Here is a 16839-nt window from a genome sequence, read left to right on the forward strand (position 1 = left end):
TCACTGCCAGGGGCTGAGGTGGGCAGACATGGCCTACATAGGGCATCATGATGTCATTTTGGAGTGGTGGAACCATTCTGTCTCCTGACTGTGGTGGAGATGGCCAAATATAGAGCATAGCTCTATGGTTAAAATCATGGAAATGTACACTAAAGACATTTTTTCCCCAATAAACTCCAAAAAGCAATGTATCCAATGGGAGTAGACAGTCAAAAGAATGAATCTCTAACAGTGGATTTTGGAACCCTGTGACAATTGATCACAAGGAGAGGTTTTGGAGAGAGGGAAATATTCTGAAATACTACAGCAGCCGCATCCCATAGCCAATGAGGAGGTCGAGCGCCAGCCCGGGGAGAAGGGCGAGGCATGGGGTTTTGTTAAGTGTCCTTCGTTTCTTGTCTCCCCCGCAAGGCTGTCCCTCTTCCTGGGGCGAGACCACAGAATGGGCAGCAGTGTTGAGAAGGGCCCGCATTTATGGGATCCCCACACTGCTCAACCTCCTCTCCTTTCCCAGGACCACCGGTTCTCCAACAGCAGATCTCGAAAGTCTTTCAAAGTGACTCAGGACAGACATGATGAAAAGCCAGACAGGCACTGGGGGTGAGATTCCCCAACCTACACAGGACTTTGGGCAAAGGACAGTTTCACTAGAAGTTTTAAACCAACTTCCATGGAGAATCCCTTCTGCTCCCTTTCCCTCTCACCAAGCCCAGTAAGGCAGGTGCTTTCACAGGTAAAGAAATCAAGGTTTAGAGGATAAGGAATTTGAGGAAGCCTGGACATGGCAGGGCAGGGATGGGACCCAGATCTTCCCCCAAGGACACAGCCTGAAAGAGCTTACTTCCCTATTTGAACAGCAGCTGCAAACATCTGAGAACTGCCAAGGTCTCACCTTGTCCAGGTAACCTTGAGAGACCAGGTAACAGCAGGACAGAGCCCTCCCTCACCCCCAGCATCCTGTCTACCCTGCCCCTTCTGCTGGCCCCGGGTTGGGGGCCAACTAAGGGATGCACCTACCTGTGCTCCTGGCTTTGCACTCTGGGCCTGAGGCTCTGTTTTGTAATCTGCAATGTGCAACCCTATTGTTCTGCTTGGTGGGCTCCTTGTGGGGACCTTCTGCGGCCTGGTGGCTGAGTGACTCCCTGCAGTGGCAACTCACCCCCTTCCACACTAACATGGACCAAGTTTGGTCTGAACTAAATCTCCCTTCCTGCATCCCAAGGTCTTCTAAGTGGCCACCGATATGCCTGCTTGGTTCAGATATTCAGTTCATGGGTGACAGTCTGTGGAGAAGGGAAAAGGCTTAGAGCCCAAAGAGAGAGATGAGGCTGTGTGACCCTGAGTAAGTCACAATCTCCCTGGGCCTCAGCTCCCTCATCTGCAAAATGGGGGTGGTGACAGTTCCCAACTCACAAGGCTGCTCTGAGAATAAAGAGCGTGGGAGATGCTTAGCAAAGAAACAGGCGTTCATCCATCACTCAGCAAGCTTTCCTTCCGAATGGGCAACCCACTCCAGGATTCTTGCCTGGGAAATCCCACTGACAGAGAACCTTGGCGGGCTACAGTCTGCAGGGGTCGCAAAGAGTCCAAAACGACTGAGCGACTGAACACACACACGCACACTGCTGTTACTGTTATTGCTGTGGATGGTATTGTCCGGGTAGCTGTCCTACAACTCATAGAACACGTGATAACAGACGGAGGGGTCTCCGGTTTTCAGAACCAGTCTGGTGATAGCTGGCTTGGAATTCAGCAGGTCGAATCTTGCCTTTGAAAGTGCACTTTTAACTGAATTCTTTTTTCTTTTTCTACAGCACTGCTACAGCATGTGGGACCTTGGTTTCCTGACCAGGGATCCAAACAGCTCCCCCTGCTTTGGAAGTGAGGAGTCTTAACCACTGGACCGTCAAGGAACTCCCTTTAATCTGCATTTTTATCTTAATTTTTACTATCAATCCTTGCTGTTTAATGTAAAACTGAATCTGTTCAAGTACATAAATCCATCGGGATTCCAATAGCCACAAGTCAGGGAGAGAAAACCTAAGGGAAAGCTGCCTGTAAGTTTGGGAAAGAAACTTAGTCCCAAATCTAAGTTCCCCCAGGCTCAGAGTGAAGCTGCTTCAGACACCCCCCTGTCCACCCCTGCCTTGGAAGTGCTGTGAACTGCTGAGAAAGTTGGTGGTGGGAGCCACACGCTTAAATTGGCTATTATGATGTTAGTTGCTCAGTCCTGTCAGACTCTTTGCGACCCCATGGACTGTAGCCCACCGGGCTCTTCTGTCCATGGGATTCTCCAGGCAAGAATACTCGAGTGCAGGGTTGCCATGCCCTCCTCCAGGGGATCTTCCCCACCCAGGGATAGAGTCTGGGGCTCCCACATAGAAGAAGGCAGATTCTTTACTATCTGAGCTACCAGGGCTATACTCCCAGTACAAAATGTTTTTGCTGTTAAAAAAAAAAAAAAAGTGGTGTTGTTTTTTTTTTAATTTAAGTTGGTGAAAAGAAGGATATTTCGGTTAGAAATTTAAGTGTTGGAAGTTGGAGGCAGGGGACATCCTCTACTCTAATCGGGTGAGCGGGGAGCTCTTCTGGAGACCGGAGGAGGACCAACGTCTCATGAGTTCTCAGGCAGAGCCTTCTCTGTCTCTCTCTGTCTCTCTCTCCCCCAGCGGACCGAGACTTTCGCACCGACTGCTCAGACCAGCCCGGGTCCTCCCAGACTGCCGGGCCCGCGATGCATCCGATGACAGAAGCGGGAACGGAACCCCAGCCCCAGCCTGGCTCCAAGCCCCCGGCCCGAGCATTCCGGTAGAATGTGGCGAGCCAAGGTCCTTCGGCCTCGGCATGGCCTCCCCGGCAAGCAGGATCAGGGAACTGGCGGGAGGGACACTGACCTGGGAAGCCCGCGATTCGGGGCAGGCGAGGAAGAGCAGCAGAAGGAAGAGCGCCCGGGGACATTTGGGCACCATCTTTGCCAACCGGAACCTTTCCGCTTAGGAAGGGGAGATAACTTGGTCTGCCGCCCCCGCCGAGGCTGTCCCAACCGATGCCGCGGCCGCCCCTGCGGGGAACCGGGCTCCGCTCGGTCCGGATCGGCTCGGGTAGGGAGGAAAGCGGGAGCCCGGGAGCCCAGCTCGGCCCGCCGCGCTCGGGAGGCGCAGTCCCGGATCCAGGTGCGCCGCGCGCGGACCTGGAGCTCCCGCGGCCACCAGCGTCCGCTGCAGCCTGCACGAGACAGTCCCGGCGAGGCGGGGAGGCGCCGGCCCCTTGGCCAAAGCCGAGGAGGAGGGGCTGCCCGGCCAGGAATGCGCCTGGGAGCGCGCCCAACCCGCGCGGCTCCCGGAGGAGGCCCGGCGCGACGCAGAGGACGAGCGCCGGCATCCTGAGCGCCCTCGCGGGGGAGGCGGCCGAGGCGGCGCACACGTGCGTGCGGGGCCCGGGAGCCCATCCCAGCGCCGGGTCGCTCCTGACCCGCCCCTTTCCAGCCCGGGGACACTGAGGCTGACCTCATCCAGCGGCAAGTGAGATTCAAATCCAGGTCTGTCCAACTTCAGAGCGCGCGCGCGCGGACGTCTTCCTCCCCGGCACTCGGAAGACAGGACTAGTGTGGGCGCGAGATGGACTTCGTGAACTTTGACCGAGTTTTCCACCCGAGAACTGCTATCGGAGTACAAGAACACTCAAACACAGTGACTCAGAATCAGCAGCCCTCCTCAGCTGCTGCCCTCCACTCCCCAGTGGAAGGAGAAACAGTTTGAACTGGGAGGCAGGGTTATGGGAACACTGGATGCTTTGCTGAGGTTGGGTGGGACACGCCACTGGGAAGGACAGACATTAGCAGTCTGAGTCCCCCTGCATCCAGGGGCTGTGGGAGGATCCAGATGGCCTCAGCTCCAAGCTCCTGGAAAACATTGTTTAAGTTCTTACTGGAAGAGTGTTTTCAGAAGGCAACACTACAGATGTCATGGTGCACACCAAGTCTGGCCAATCCTCAAATCTATTTTTCCTGTTTCCAAATTTCATTTAGCAGAGCCCATTCAGAGCTCAAGGCATGGAGCTCAGAAGCCTACGTAGCCTTCGAGTCGAACTGTTTTCTTTTGGAAGGCAGAGGGGAAAATTGGAGTCCCGGGGAAAACGAGGGGCCTGCTGCAGGCTGGCCACCTGGGCAGACACTACCCAGGAAGTCAGGCTGGGCTGCCCCGCCACCTTGCCGCCGGGGGAAGGAGAGCGCGCCTGTGTACTGTTACTGGCGCTCCTGGGAAGGCTGCTTGAAGGGCACTGGGCAGCACACTGCTCCTCCCTGTCCAGGCGGAGGGGGCCAAGGAGCCCCGGGCGGAACCCGCAGCCTAGGGAAATCGTGATATTTCTGCCTCCATCGCTCATGTTTGCTGTCTTTGCCAAAGCCCAGGATCCCCGTCTCTGTACTCTCCCCTCCTCCACCCCTAGAGAAGAATTTCTTCTGGTCAACGAGGCTTTGTTTATTTTGTATTTTATCCCACCTGATGTTCACATGGCAACTGCCACCCCCAAAACCAACGCTTCTCTGCTTGCGCTGGAGCCAGGCAGAAATGCCTGAGAACTTTCCTCCTGCCGCGCCCTCTGAATGGATGCACCGACCTGAAGACAATCCTGAGTTCACCAATGAAGAAACGAAAGTTGGGAGTGGCTGAGTGACTGGCCTATGGTTTGCAGACTCAAGGGTTTCCAGAGCAGGGCTGTTTCCAGCACAGGCTACCTTCAACCTTCATCCCGCATTTTAAACACTTAAATATTCAGTCATAGGATTTCAGAAATTTTGTTTACAGGAACAGAGTTTTCCCTGGTTCCTGGCTTCCTTCATCCCTTTCTCTCTCTCACTTTTTCTCCCTTGCTCCCCCTTCTCTTTCTCTTCCTCCACCTCCTTTTCCTCTTCGCATTCCCCCTCTTCTTCCCCTTTTTTTCCTTCCTCTACTCCTTTACTTTTCAAGCATTCCTAAGTTTCAACACAGATTTTTTTTCCTGCTTACCAATTTGTTTCCCTTGTCCTGCGGCTGGCTTCTCTCCCATGCTCTAGCATCCAGTCTGAACGAACCTTCTAAGGTCCCACTGCCCTCTCAGTACTGCCCCTGGTCTGTCTGTCCGCAACAGCCCATGACCTGTGGTCATCAAGACAGGCCCTCCACCGCCCGTACCTGCCAAGGCTGCTAAGAGCAAACAGACTGTGAAAATAAGCCACGGGCTACTCCAGGTTCCACAAACTAACCTTTGCCTAAATTGACTCTGATGGTCCTGCATGGGGACAACATGAGAAGGAACCAACATTTCTTGAGCACCTGCTGTATGCCAGATCCTCTATTAAGCTTTTCATGAATATTCTAGTTTATCCCCTCACAACCCAGCAAAATGGATCCTATTATTTTTTCCATTTTGCAGATTGGGAAACTGAGGCCTTAGCATGCTTAGTTGCCCAAGATCAAACATCAGGTTAGTAATCGGGAGAAACAGGATTTATGCTTGACTGTGTCTGGTCCCAAGGAGCACGCTTTCTGCTGCAGTTGAAACTAAACATAGGAGTTTGCTCATTATTCTTGTTGGCCAGTGTTTGATATTTTCAAAGCCAAGTATATAAAAATTAGCTTTAGGGATAATTTTTCAGGGGTACATTTTCACTGCAAAGATTACACCTATACAAGTTAGGCCTATTTACAATAACCTCCAAGGAATTGTTGAAATTAATCACTGGGCCTATTCGTACTTGATATTGTTCAAAACAGGACAGTTCTGCCAGATGACACTCAATTTGCCCCTCCGGATGCATTCTGCCCCAAAGGGCAACCTGAAGGGATGCGTGCTCTCTGTCCTCTGTGTTTGCAGGCTGGGAATGCGCAGTGGGAGATCAGATGGAGAAGGGTGAGGCCCTAAGGCTGAGTCAAGCTGGCTATGTCCCTTGACAGAAAATCACTGCTCTTTGCAAGGCAATCTCTTCTCCATCCCTCTCTTCCCTTGGGATTCCCACAGCCCCACCCGCTGTCCCGGGCCAAGGGATACCAACAGTGCCTTCATTAGTGGCCCTGGGACAGGGCAGTCCTCTGGTTGGCATTTGTACATCCTGTCCATATCCTGTAAATAAATCGTCCACAAATTACCTCATTTGAGCAAGCCATTTCTTGTCTTTTGGCTGATAGAGTGACCATTGTCAATAAGTTGAAAATATTTTTTCCCTCCAGATTGTAGCTCTAACAGGAAATGAGGTGAATAGACACACAATGAAGCTTGTGCACACACACACTCGGGGCGAGGCACCAAGAGGACACTCTTAATCTTTCCCCTTGCTAATCAATGCTATCTTGGTCTAGGCCTGTGATATACCCAGGCAAAAATACCCCCAACACCACCTCTTTAGACTCCCTTGGCTGTGTGACCCAGTTTTGACTAATGAGATGTAAGTAAAGCCGAGCAGATGAGGCTCCCAGAAAAGCCACTTTCTTGACAAACAGAAACAGTCTTAAAGATGTGTGTCCTTCTTCCTCTTGCTTGGAGCATGGACCCAGTGCTTGGAATTGCAGCAGCAACTCCATGACCATGAGATTACAGTCAAGGGCTTAGGATGGAGGTTTAGAAAGAGAGAAGGCATATGTTCATAGCAGCACTAGTCACAACTCGCAAGTCAGGGAAACAACCTATATGTCCATTGACAGATGAATGGAAAAAGAAGATGTGGTACATATATGCAATGGAATACTACTCTGTCATAACAAAGAATGAAATAATGCAGCAACATGGACGGACCTAGAGATTATCTCACTAAGTGAAGTCAGAAAGCAAAAGACAAATGCCATGTGATATCACTTAGATATGGAATCTAAAATATGATGCAAATGGATTTATCTACAAAACAGACTCACAGACACAAAGAACAGACTTGTGGTCGCCAAGGGGGGAGGGGCGCGGGGGAGGGATGGATTGAGAGTTTGGAATTAGCAGATGCAAGTGTTCCATAGAGAATGGATAAATGACAATGTCCTACTATATAGCACAGAGCACTATATTCAATATCCTGTGATAATGGAAAAGACTATGAAAAAGAATGCATATATACATTTGTATATATATATATATATGTATGTATAGGGCTTCCCCGGTGGTGCAGAGGTTAAAGCGTCTGCCTGCAATGTGGGAGATCTGGGTTCGATCCCTGGGTCGGGAAGATCCCCTGGAAATGGCAACCCACTCCAGTATTCTTGTCTGGAGAATCCCATGGATGGAGGAGCTTGGTGGGATACAGTCCATGGGTCGCAGAGTCGGACACGACTGAGCGACTTCACTTCACTATGTATGTATACCTGAGTCACATTGTTATACAGCAGAAATTAAACAGAACATTATAAATCAACTATACTTCAATAATCTTTTTTAAAAAAAGAAAGCAGAGGGAGCTTGCTTCCTTAATGATTTCTTTGAAACATGACAGTACTGGGCCTCTTACGGATGTCTTGTTATCGAAGAAACATTAAACCCCTGTTGGGTTAAGTCACTGGTGGTGGGTTTCTGTTTCATGAAGTGGAACCAAATCTATGAGTCCATGGGGATCTAAATACATAGCTGAATAAAAATAAAGGGAGGAGAAAAAACTCTTCTTTATAGAAAACTTACAATCAGCAAATATAGAAAAAAAGTGTGAAAAATAGAAAAGGCACCATTCGAGCACCACAGTAATGATTGTTGCAGGTATGATCCACCAATGAACGCTGAAATCAGTGAGTATTTAAGCAGAAACAGGAATTTTGCATAGTCTCAAAGTATCTTCCCCCAGTTATCTACATACATTAGAAAGGGAAAAATTTAAATTTACAGTAGATCAGTGAGGCAATATCCTGTGCCCTCTGATCTGAGGCACAAACATGTGTGGCTTCTGTGACACTCTTTTGCCAAAAATGTGTAACTTCAATCTAATCATGAGAAAAAAAAATCAGATAAATCCAGATGGAGATACACACTACAATACAAAATCGGCAGACTTTCCCTCTTCTTTATGGCTGAGTGATACCCCACGGTATACATGTACCACGTCTCTGTCCATTCACCTGTTGGTAGACACTTAGGTTGCTTCCACATCTTGGCTATTCTAAGTAATGCTGCTATGAACACTGGAGTGTCTCTTTAAAAATTACTGTTTTCATTTTCTTCCTATATATGCCTAGGAGTGGGATAGCTGGATCATATGACAGACTGAAGGCAGGAGGAGGAGGAGACGATGGAAGATGAGATGTTTGGATGGCATCACCAGCTCGATGGACAGGAGTCTGAGCAAGCTCCGGGAGTTGGTGGTGGACAGGGAGGCCTGGCGTGCTGCAGTCCATGAGGCCGTGAGGAGTTGGACACGACCGAGTGACTGAACTGACTGACTGATGACAGGTCTATTTGTAGTTTTTTGAGGAACCTCCATACTATTTTCTGTAGTGGCTGTGCCCATTTACATCCCTGCCAACAGTGTGCTAATGCTCGCCAATATTTATTTGTGGTATGCTTGATGATAGCCATTCTGACAGGTGTGAGGTGACATCTCATGGTGGTTTTGATTTGTATTTCTCTGATGATCAGCGATGCTGAGCATCGTTTCGTATGCCTCTTGGCCATCTGTGCTTTAGCGTTAGAGTCCATACCATACACACACGGTTCAGGGCGAGCTAGTGATTTGGAAAGCTTATACACAGAACGTGGGCTTCCCTGGTGGCTCAGTTCGTAAAGAATCTGCCTGCAATGCAGGAGACCTGGGTTTGATCCCGGGGTTGGGAAGATCCCCTGGAGGAGGGCATGGCAACTCGTTCCAATATATGGCCTGGAGAATCCCCGTGGACAGAGGAGCCTGACAGGCTGCAGTCCCTGGGGTCGCAAAGAATCAGACACGCCTGAGTGACTCAGCACAGCACAGCACACAGAGAATGTGGTGCTTACTTCTTTTGGTTCTCTCTTTCAATAATCCTTTCCCTTTCTAGCTATTGTGATTCTTCTAATTCCTATCTTCGAATTCAACAAGTAAAATTCAGGTTTTATAACTGGGTTTAATCTTCACGTGAGACACACTGTGGCCTGCTCTGAGTGTAAACGCCGTAAAAACGGGAAATGCGCCCGGTGCAATTCCCTGTGTCGAACAGTAGTATTTCCAGTATGTCTCTGTTCCTCTCTCTCTCTAGTATCTTCAGCGTAGTTATTTTAATTGTATCTAGAGTTGTCGTCTGGGCAGTCAAAAGAAGGTACTTCCCCATTATCAGAACTTGAAATCTACACATACATTTTATAATCATAAATGCATTATTTAAAAAGCAATTTCTTAGTGAAAGGTCCATCTTCACCCTCCACTTTTCTTTTTTAAAAAAAGCAAACTAAAACTTAAGAATTGAATATTTTATCAGTATGTCCAGTAGTGTTAAAAATAAAATACCAACTAAAAATAAATTTAAATTTAAAAAAACAAAACAAAATAAAATAGACACTGTCTTTTCTGGACTCTACTGTGCCTCCACTTATCTAATTAAGAAGCAGAGAATCAGAATTATGACTGTTTATGTTGAGAAAAGAATTTGGAGGCTAGAGTGAAAGGTAATACAGTAATATAGAATGAGGAAGCAAGGGATAAACAAATCATAGAAAGCATATTTTGAGTTTCGATGTGCAGTTCAACCTCCTGTAGCATTTCTCTCCCTCTGACCCTGAGGATCCAGAGCTGAGAAAAAGCAATATCTGGCCAGAGGGACCTGGAGTCAATTGTTCCTCATTTTCTCATCTGTAAAATGCTCATAGGCCCCTTCCAAGCTTTCAAGTTCTAATTCTTAAAGAGACTAGAAACATACCAAAATGAGAAGGGGTTTTTAGTTTTTTTAGGGGGAGGTTTGCTTGCTTGTTCCTTGGCTCCCTTTTTTTGCCGCGATGGTGGTACTCAGTGTACATTTTTTAAAACTAAAATTTTGCCTCTTAGCTGGCATTTGGTAAGTAAAAGTGAATTTACAAATTTTTTAAAGGCAAGAATTAGAGACCAAAAATGTTGAGGTCAGACCTCTTCAGAGACATAGTTTGGCACCATCTGCTGGGTAGGGTTAAAAGTGTTCATGTACAGAAACTTGCATTGCAGTTTCTTATTTTGTTGTTTACTTGCTGAGTCATGTCCAACTCTTTGCAACCCCATGGACTGCAGCACGCCAGGCTTCTCTGGCAGCTTCTTATTGCTTTCCCAAAATGATTTAAAGGAAATGTTGTCAAAATTATTTACATCTGAATTCAGTAGCATACCAGGTTATGTTAGTAGGAATTTAGCTGTCAATCCACTATCATTGAAGGAGCATAGGACGTGCCTTGGGTAATGTCATTTAACTTTAAAAATTTTTGACTGTGCTGGGTCTTCCTTGCTGTGCCAGCTCTTCTCTGACTGTGGCAGGCGGGGGCTACTCTCTCTGGCTGCGGCACGCGGGCGTCTCGTGGCCTCTCTAGTTGTGAAGCGCAGGCTCTAGGTGCGCGGGCGTCAGCAGTTGCAGCTCACGGGCTTGGTGGTTGTGGCTCCCGGGCTCTGGAGCATAGGTTCAGTAGTGGTGGCAGAGGGGCTTAGCTGTTCCACAGCATGTCGGGTCTTCCTGTAGGAGGGATCGAACCCAGGTCTCCCGCACTGGCAGGTAGATTCTTTACCAATGAGCCATCAGAGAAGCCCAGGGTAACTTCATTTTAACACACATAAATAAACCTTAGAATGTGTTTGAATTTTGTATGGAGGAGTCTGTTTGAGCTCTGTAACTTGTACAACAATCACCATAACACTAACCTTAGCCGTCTTGGGAAGGCCTGGGCACTAGGCACTTTCTTTCCTCCCTCTCCCTTCCTTCATTTTGGGTCACAAAAGGTGGAATGTTTATTTACATTTTGATACATATATGTGATGATCCAGGGCTTCCCAGGTGGCTCAGGAAAAAAACATCCGCCTGCCAATGCAAGAGATGCAGGTTTCATCCTTGATCCGGGAAGATCCCACACGCCTCGAAGCAACTAAATCCGTGAGCCACAGCTATGAAGTCTGTGCTCTGGAGCTTGTGCCCCACGAGAGAAGCCGCCACAGTGAGAAAGCCGAGCGCTGCAGCTGGAGAGCAGCCCCCACTCACTGCAACTAGAGAAGAGGCCGCACAGCAACAGGAACCCATCACAGACAAAACGTAAATCAATCATTAAAAAGAAAGATAGAAGGCAGGCATTCTGCTCGTGCCACTTCCCAGCCCACCTGACGGTTTGGTGTGGCTTTGTGACTTGAATTTTGCTAATGAAACGTGCTAAGTGATGGGCACTACTTTCAGGTTTTGCCCTACAAAACCCCCCGTCTGGAGCAACCCTCCCCTCCTGCTGGCTGAATGCAGATGGCAGGCCCACAGTATGAAAATACACCTTGGGCCCCCGAGGGATCTTGTGGAGCAGGGTTGCCCTGCTCACCTCTGCAGCTATGCTACAAGTTAGGAGAAACAGACTTTTTGTCTTAGCCTCTTGAAATGTAATTGAATAATTATTTACAGCCTAGGAGAAGGTGATGGCACCCCACTTCCAGTACTCTTGCCGGGAAAATCCCACGGGCGGAGGAGCCTGGTAGGCTGCAGTCCATGGGGTTGCGAAGACACGACTGAGCGACTTCACTTTCACTTTTCACTTTCATGCATTGGAGAAGACAATGGCAACCCACTCCAGTGTTCTTGCCTGGAGAATCCCAGGGACGGGGGAGCCTGGTGGGCTGCCGTCTATGGGGTCGCACAGAGTCGGACACGACGGAAGCAACTTAGCAGCAGCAGCTGAACCTAAATACTCTTAAGTGCCCCTGTGATTTGTTGCCACTCAGTCTTTACTTGGTGTTTACATGAGTTCACATTCAACTTTATATCGTATTTTTAAATTTTTTGGCTGTGCCGGGTCTCCGTTGCTGCGCGCGGGCTTTCTCCAGCTGTGGTGAGCAAGGACCACTCTCCAGCTGTGGTGCCTGGGTTCCTCACAGCGGCAGCTTCTCTTATCGCGGCTCCCGGGCTCAGTAGTTACGGAGCGCGGGCTTAGCTGCTCCGTGGCATGTGGGGTCTTCCTGGACCAGGGGCCAAACTCATGTCCCTTGCATCGGCAGGCGGATTCTTAACCACTGCCATAAGGGAAGCGCCATATCTCTTGTAAGTACATGTCTTTGTTATAGTCTCCATAATGTAATGGTTGCAGAGTAGCTGGTTAAACTATAATTCCTTAACCATTCTATTGTGATGTTTAGCTTGCTTATTTCTTCCTCTACTTTAAATAATGCTATACTAAACACTTTTAAGCAGAAGCCAGGCTTCCCTGGTGGCTCAGCCGATAAAGAATCTGCCTGCAATGCAGGAGACGGGAGACATGGGTTTGATCCCTGGGTCAGGAAGATCTTTTGGAGAAGGAAATGGCTACCCACTCCAGTATTCTTGCCTGGGAAATCCCATGAACAGAGAAGCCTGGCACTATTGATGTGTTGATTTCCTTAGACACTGAAAGCAAAACAATTGTTACAAATACCTAATAGTATAAACATATCGATTTGAGCTTTTAAAGGTTTCTCCTTTCATTTCGTGTTTGTCACTACTGAGGTTGAACATTGTCCGTGTTTGTTGTCCTCCTCTTTCGAGAAGTTTATGTCCTACTATCTATCAGAGTCTACATTTCCTGTAGATTTTAATAATTTTTGTACTCATAGATATTACCAAGAATCAACCATCCAGAAATCTCAAGAAAGCATTTTATTAAGTCAGAACAAATATTAAGGCACAAAAATACATCAGTTTTTTTTCAAATAAAAATCTTTGAAATAGTTTTGTGCTACATTCAAAGCAACGTCTTCCAAATTATACAATAATTTAACTTCTTAAATAAAAAATATACAACTTTAGCCCCTAAATTTTCTTCCCAAATACATGTTTTCCTAGTTCTAAAGAAGTTTCTTCTTGAGCTCCTGTTATAATATACATGTCCTTAAATCTCCTTTTGTCACTTAAATACGTTCTTTAGTACTTTAACCAATACATTAAACTTCTTTAAGGAGTGGTGTTTTGCATTGCTTATCGCATGTTGTTGGTCAAACCAAGACACAAGTTCCAACACGAGGGGCTTATAAAGCTCGTATAACATGTCTCATAAACCAGTTACGTATAGTTTAGTGCAGCAGACTCAAACCCTTTAGAAAAGATATAAAAATCAATCACATGTACATCTTTTATATCCTCAGTCTTCACATTATAGTAGTGCAAATATACTGTGTTAGAGTGGTGAAGTCTAGAACTCTCTATAGGATATATGAAAGATTTTAAATATTTTCTTCACAAGAAAAGTATAGGAACACCTTATCTCTTGGGCTCAAAAAATTCACACATTCATCTATTTTTCCTTATATTTGAAATGAACTTTCCTTTAAAGCAGATACTAATATTCCTCTAACTTAAAACATGAAAATTCCCTTTTAAGCCAACATCATACATCACAGAAATCTAACACAAATGGCACAGTAGAACACTTAGGCATTTTGCCTAGAAACACAGAGAATTGGACTCTTACTCTCAGATCCCTGCATTCGTAAGGAGACCCATCCTGATGGCATCCTAAGAATGAATTGGTGTGGCAGCCTCAAAGACCCTGACCACCAGTTTCTGGAGTCTTTGTGCAGAAGCAATGGTGATGAGCTGTGACAGTGTTCCTGAGTGTGACTTCTCCCTGGGGGTCCTTCATAAGAACTAAGGCTACAGTTCTGGGGCTCCCCCTCCTGGGCACGTGAGGGGGCCAAGAAGGCCCTCCATAGGAATAACTGATTCAGGCTGAGAGTCTTCAGTAGACAACACACTGACCACCAAGGATGACAGACACAGTATATGTCCTTTGGAAAACGTTTCTGATGAGGTTATCAGGAGAAGATACTGCTTTCTTTGATGATGAGAAAAGTCCGCATTTTGGTACGTAGCTGAGCTGTGCAGGCACAGCATTATTTGTCTTGTCAGCTGCAGAAAGAAGTGTCTTCATCAACACTATCAAGGTTACGTCAGAGGTGTTAACCCTTATCACTGCACACTTCCCACTGACTCCCTACTCATACTCCACTACCTCTGCGGCTGGAAGCCCAGGATTCTGCATTTCAAAATTCAACTGGAGCCATATGAGTTGGGGATCAATCTGCTTCAAAATCTGGGGAGTGGTACCAGATACAAATGTTAGGAACAAGAAGGAAATGGTCACCTCCAGCTCTGAAACAACTGAGCTGAGGGCCAAATATACACCACAGTCAAAATGGACATAAACGCTGGGAAACACCTCAGGTGGAGTCCACTATTTTGGCAGAAATGGAAAGAAGGAAGGGAACCCACACTGTTAGACATTCTTTTCTTGGGAAGGATGTCCCAAAGCAAAAGCATGATGAAAGCCACGCCTTTCTCAGTACAACAGGGTCCAATATTCACTATTGAAAATACAGCTGAAAGTATCTTTCAATAGTCATTACTACTAGGAATCTTTTTTTATTTTTTAACTAACCCCTATGAAATGAGCAAACGAGAAACCAGTTCAAAAGGTAGCCTTTTCAAAGAAACCATTTCACTCTGTGGCTTCACTATGGTAAAGAGAAAAAAAGGAAGGTTATAATTCAAGTGTTTGTACTGGTTAAGACCCTGATACTTCTTCATCAAAAACTGAAGTCATCCTTAACTCCAAAGGTTAGAACTCCTTCAAAGAAAGACACAGAAGATTCTAACTTTAATTCCTATTCTAAACATCCACTAGCCCTGTATCTTTGGTCAGGAAAGCAGCACAACAGCTACCGTTTCCGTCAAACTGTATCCAATGATTTTTCAAGTTTAGCATGCTCTGCATTAAAAAAAAAACTTTTTTAAATTTTCGAATCACACATTACATATATAACAAAATAATGTATAAAACATGGTTTAAGGGTAAAAAATTACAAGATTAATAGTGATATACTTACTATGCAGTTAAATACATGTATTATTACAAAATCAAATATGATATAGAAGGTTCTAGTTTCCTCAAAGCTCACTGGTAATGAGCCTCCCAGCTTGCTAGGGAAGAAGTGCTCTGGTAGAACCATGTGGCCAGGTGACCCCACCTGTCCCAGGCACATTCAGCAGCAGCACGTATACACCTGGCCTAAGGGAGGGGACAAGCGGAGCAGATTTTCAGAAGGGACCTCTCTCTCCATGAACTGTGTCCCCCTGAGCTCAGAGATCAACAATTTGATGTGCATGGTGTGAGCTGCACACAAGGCCTTTGCACAGACCCGTGCACACACACACATGCACACCCAGAGCAAGACGACCCATACATACACCCTTATGTTCCAACATTAATCGAGTTTTACTTACTGGGTTGGCCAAAAAGTTCGTTCAGGTTTCCTGTAACCTCTCACGGGACGAATGAACTTTCTGGCCAACTCAGTATTACCAAATCACTTCAGCATGAAAGTCAAAGAGAATTATTATTGCAATGTATAACTATAAACCCAACAGATGGAGACACTGCTTTAACCGTATCTCAGAAGAATCATATCACTGTTCTGAAGAACAATAGGAACGTTGATGTAAGTAAGTTATTTTAAATTGTCATATTTTTTTAAAATTGTATTTTTCAGAAAGAAAAAAAAAAAAGAGAACCCACATGCCCAAATCCACATGTCTGCCACCTGTCAGCTAAGGGTAGCTGGGAACCTATCTTTATTATAATACTTCTCTCAGATCATTGCCAAGTAGGCAAAGTAATGGACATGAAACTGGCACTCAGGAGTCAGTCTAAAAAGGGTTACAAAAACCTCCTACCATCTGAATTCTTAATTTTCACACACAGATTCCCAAGATGACGCAGTAAAAACTTGTTGCACTTTATCAAAAACAAGTTCTCTTTTAGTCTTGAGGAAGTCCTTCATCATTATTGGGTTCCATCACATTATTTTTTCGGAAGAGAACATTTTCTCTGCCATTTCAGATCTGGTCATAATTTCCTTTAAAAAAAAAAGGCGGGGGGGGGAGATATTCGTTAAAATGTTGATGCTTCTTCCAAGACCTAACACAATTCTGTATAGAGTGTCTATAAAGTAGCCACAATTTTGTGCCTTCCATGCCACAATATACATAGAAATATTAGATACAAAAAATAAAAACCATATAGTCCAGACTTCTACTTATAGAGTATAATCATCCAGGTATTTGTCTGACTTAACCTCTAAACGTATTTTTTAAATTAGAAATCAATGATTTATCAAATAAATACTATAAATGCCCCTTTAAGAGTAATTCCATGGTATACACATCCTGGAGTCCAAAGGTTTTTTGCGGCAGGGGGGCGTAATTATTGACTTTATTGGAAGATAGTTGCTTTACAATGTTGTGTTGGTTTCTGCCATACATCAACACGAATCAACCACAGGTATATACATGTCCCCTCCCTCCCACGCCCCCGCTCCATCCCCCACTCTGGGTTGTCTGTACCGGGAACTCCCACTGGCTATCTATTTCGCATACGGTGATGTCCGTCTCCCTGCTGCTCTCTCAATCCCTCTTGCTCTCTCCTCTCCCTGCTGTGTCCACAAGTCTGTCTTCTACGTCTGCGTCTTTACTGCTACTCGACCCTGCAAACAGGTCGAGGGCAATGATTTTGTAGCAAGGTGTGTGCATACAGCAGCCTTCCTAGAAGTTCCCACCCTACTATGGTCAAATCCCCACAGAGAATAGACTTATGGACACAGGGGTGGGTGGGGTGGGAGAAGGAGAAGGTGGGGGTATGTGGAGAGAGTAAGGAAACATACACACCACCATAAAGAGTGCCAGTGGGAATGTG

General features: G+C 46.3%; 2 protein-coding genes across 3 annotated transcripts in view; both read right to left on the reverse strand.

The window, feature by feature from the left end:
- The window catches only part of FBLN7 (fibulin 7), a 56485-nt gene extending 53190 nt beyond the window's left edge, over positions 1-3295 (reverse strand). Inside the window, exon 1 of the mRNA XM_040267531.1 lies at positions 2895-3295. Within this exon, the coding sequence (XP_040123465.1) occupies positions 2895-2969 (75 nt within the window). The 5' untranslated portion in view covers positions 2970-3295. The remainder of the gene's footprint in view (positions 1-2894) is intronic.
- A 9439-nt stretch (positions 3296-12734) lies between these two features.
- TMEM87B (transmembrane protein 87B) overlaps positions 12735-16839 on the reverse strand; it is a 52905-nt gene continuing 48800 nt past the window's right edge. For both annotated transcript variants that reach the window (XM_040267533.1, XM_040267532.1), the window contains exon 19: positions 12735-16003. In XM_040267533.1, the coding sequence (XP_040123467.1) occupies positions 15944-16003 (60 nt within the window). In that variant the 3' untranslated portion in view covers positions 12735-15943. The remainder of the gene's footprint in view (positions 16004-16839) is intronic.

Source organism: Oryx dammah, unplaced genomic scaffold, assembly GCF_014754425.2.
Source record: "Oryx dammah isolate SB20612 unplaced genomic scaffold, SCBI_Odam_1.1 HiC_scaffold_25, whole genome shotgun sequence".
Classification (NCBI taxonomy): Eukaryota; Metazoa; Chordata; class Mammalia; order Artiodactyla; family Bovidae; genus Oryx; species Oryx dammah.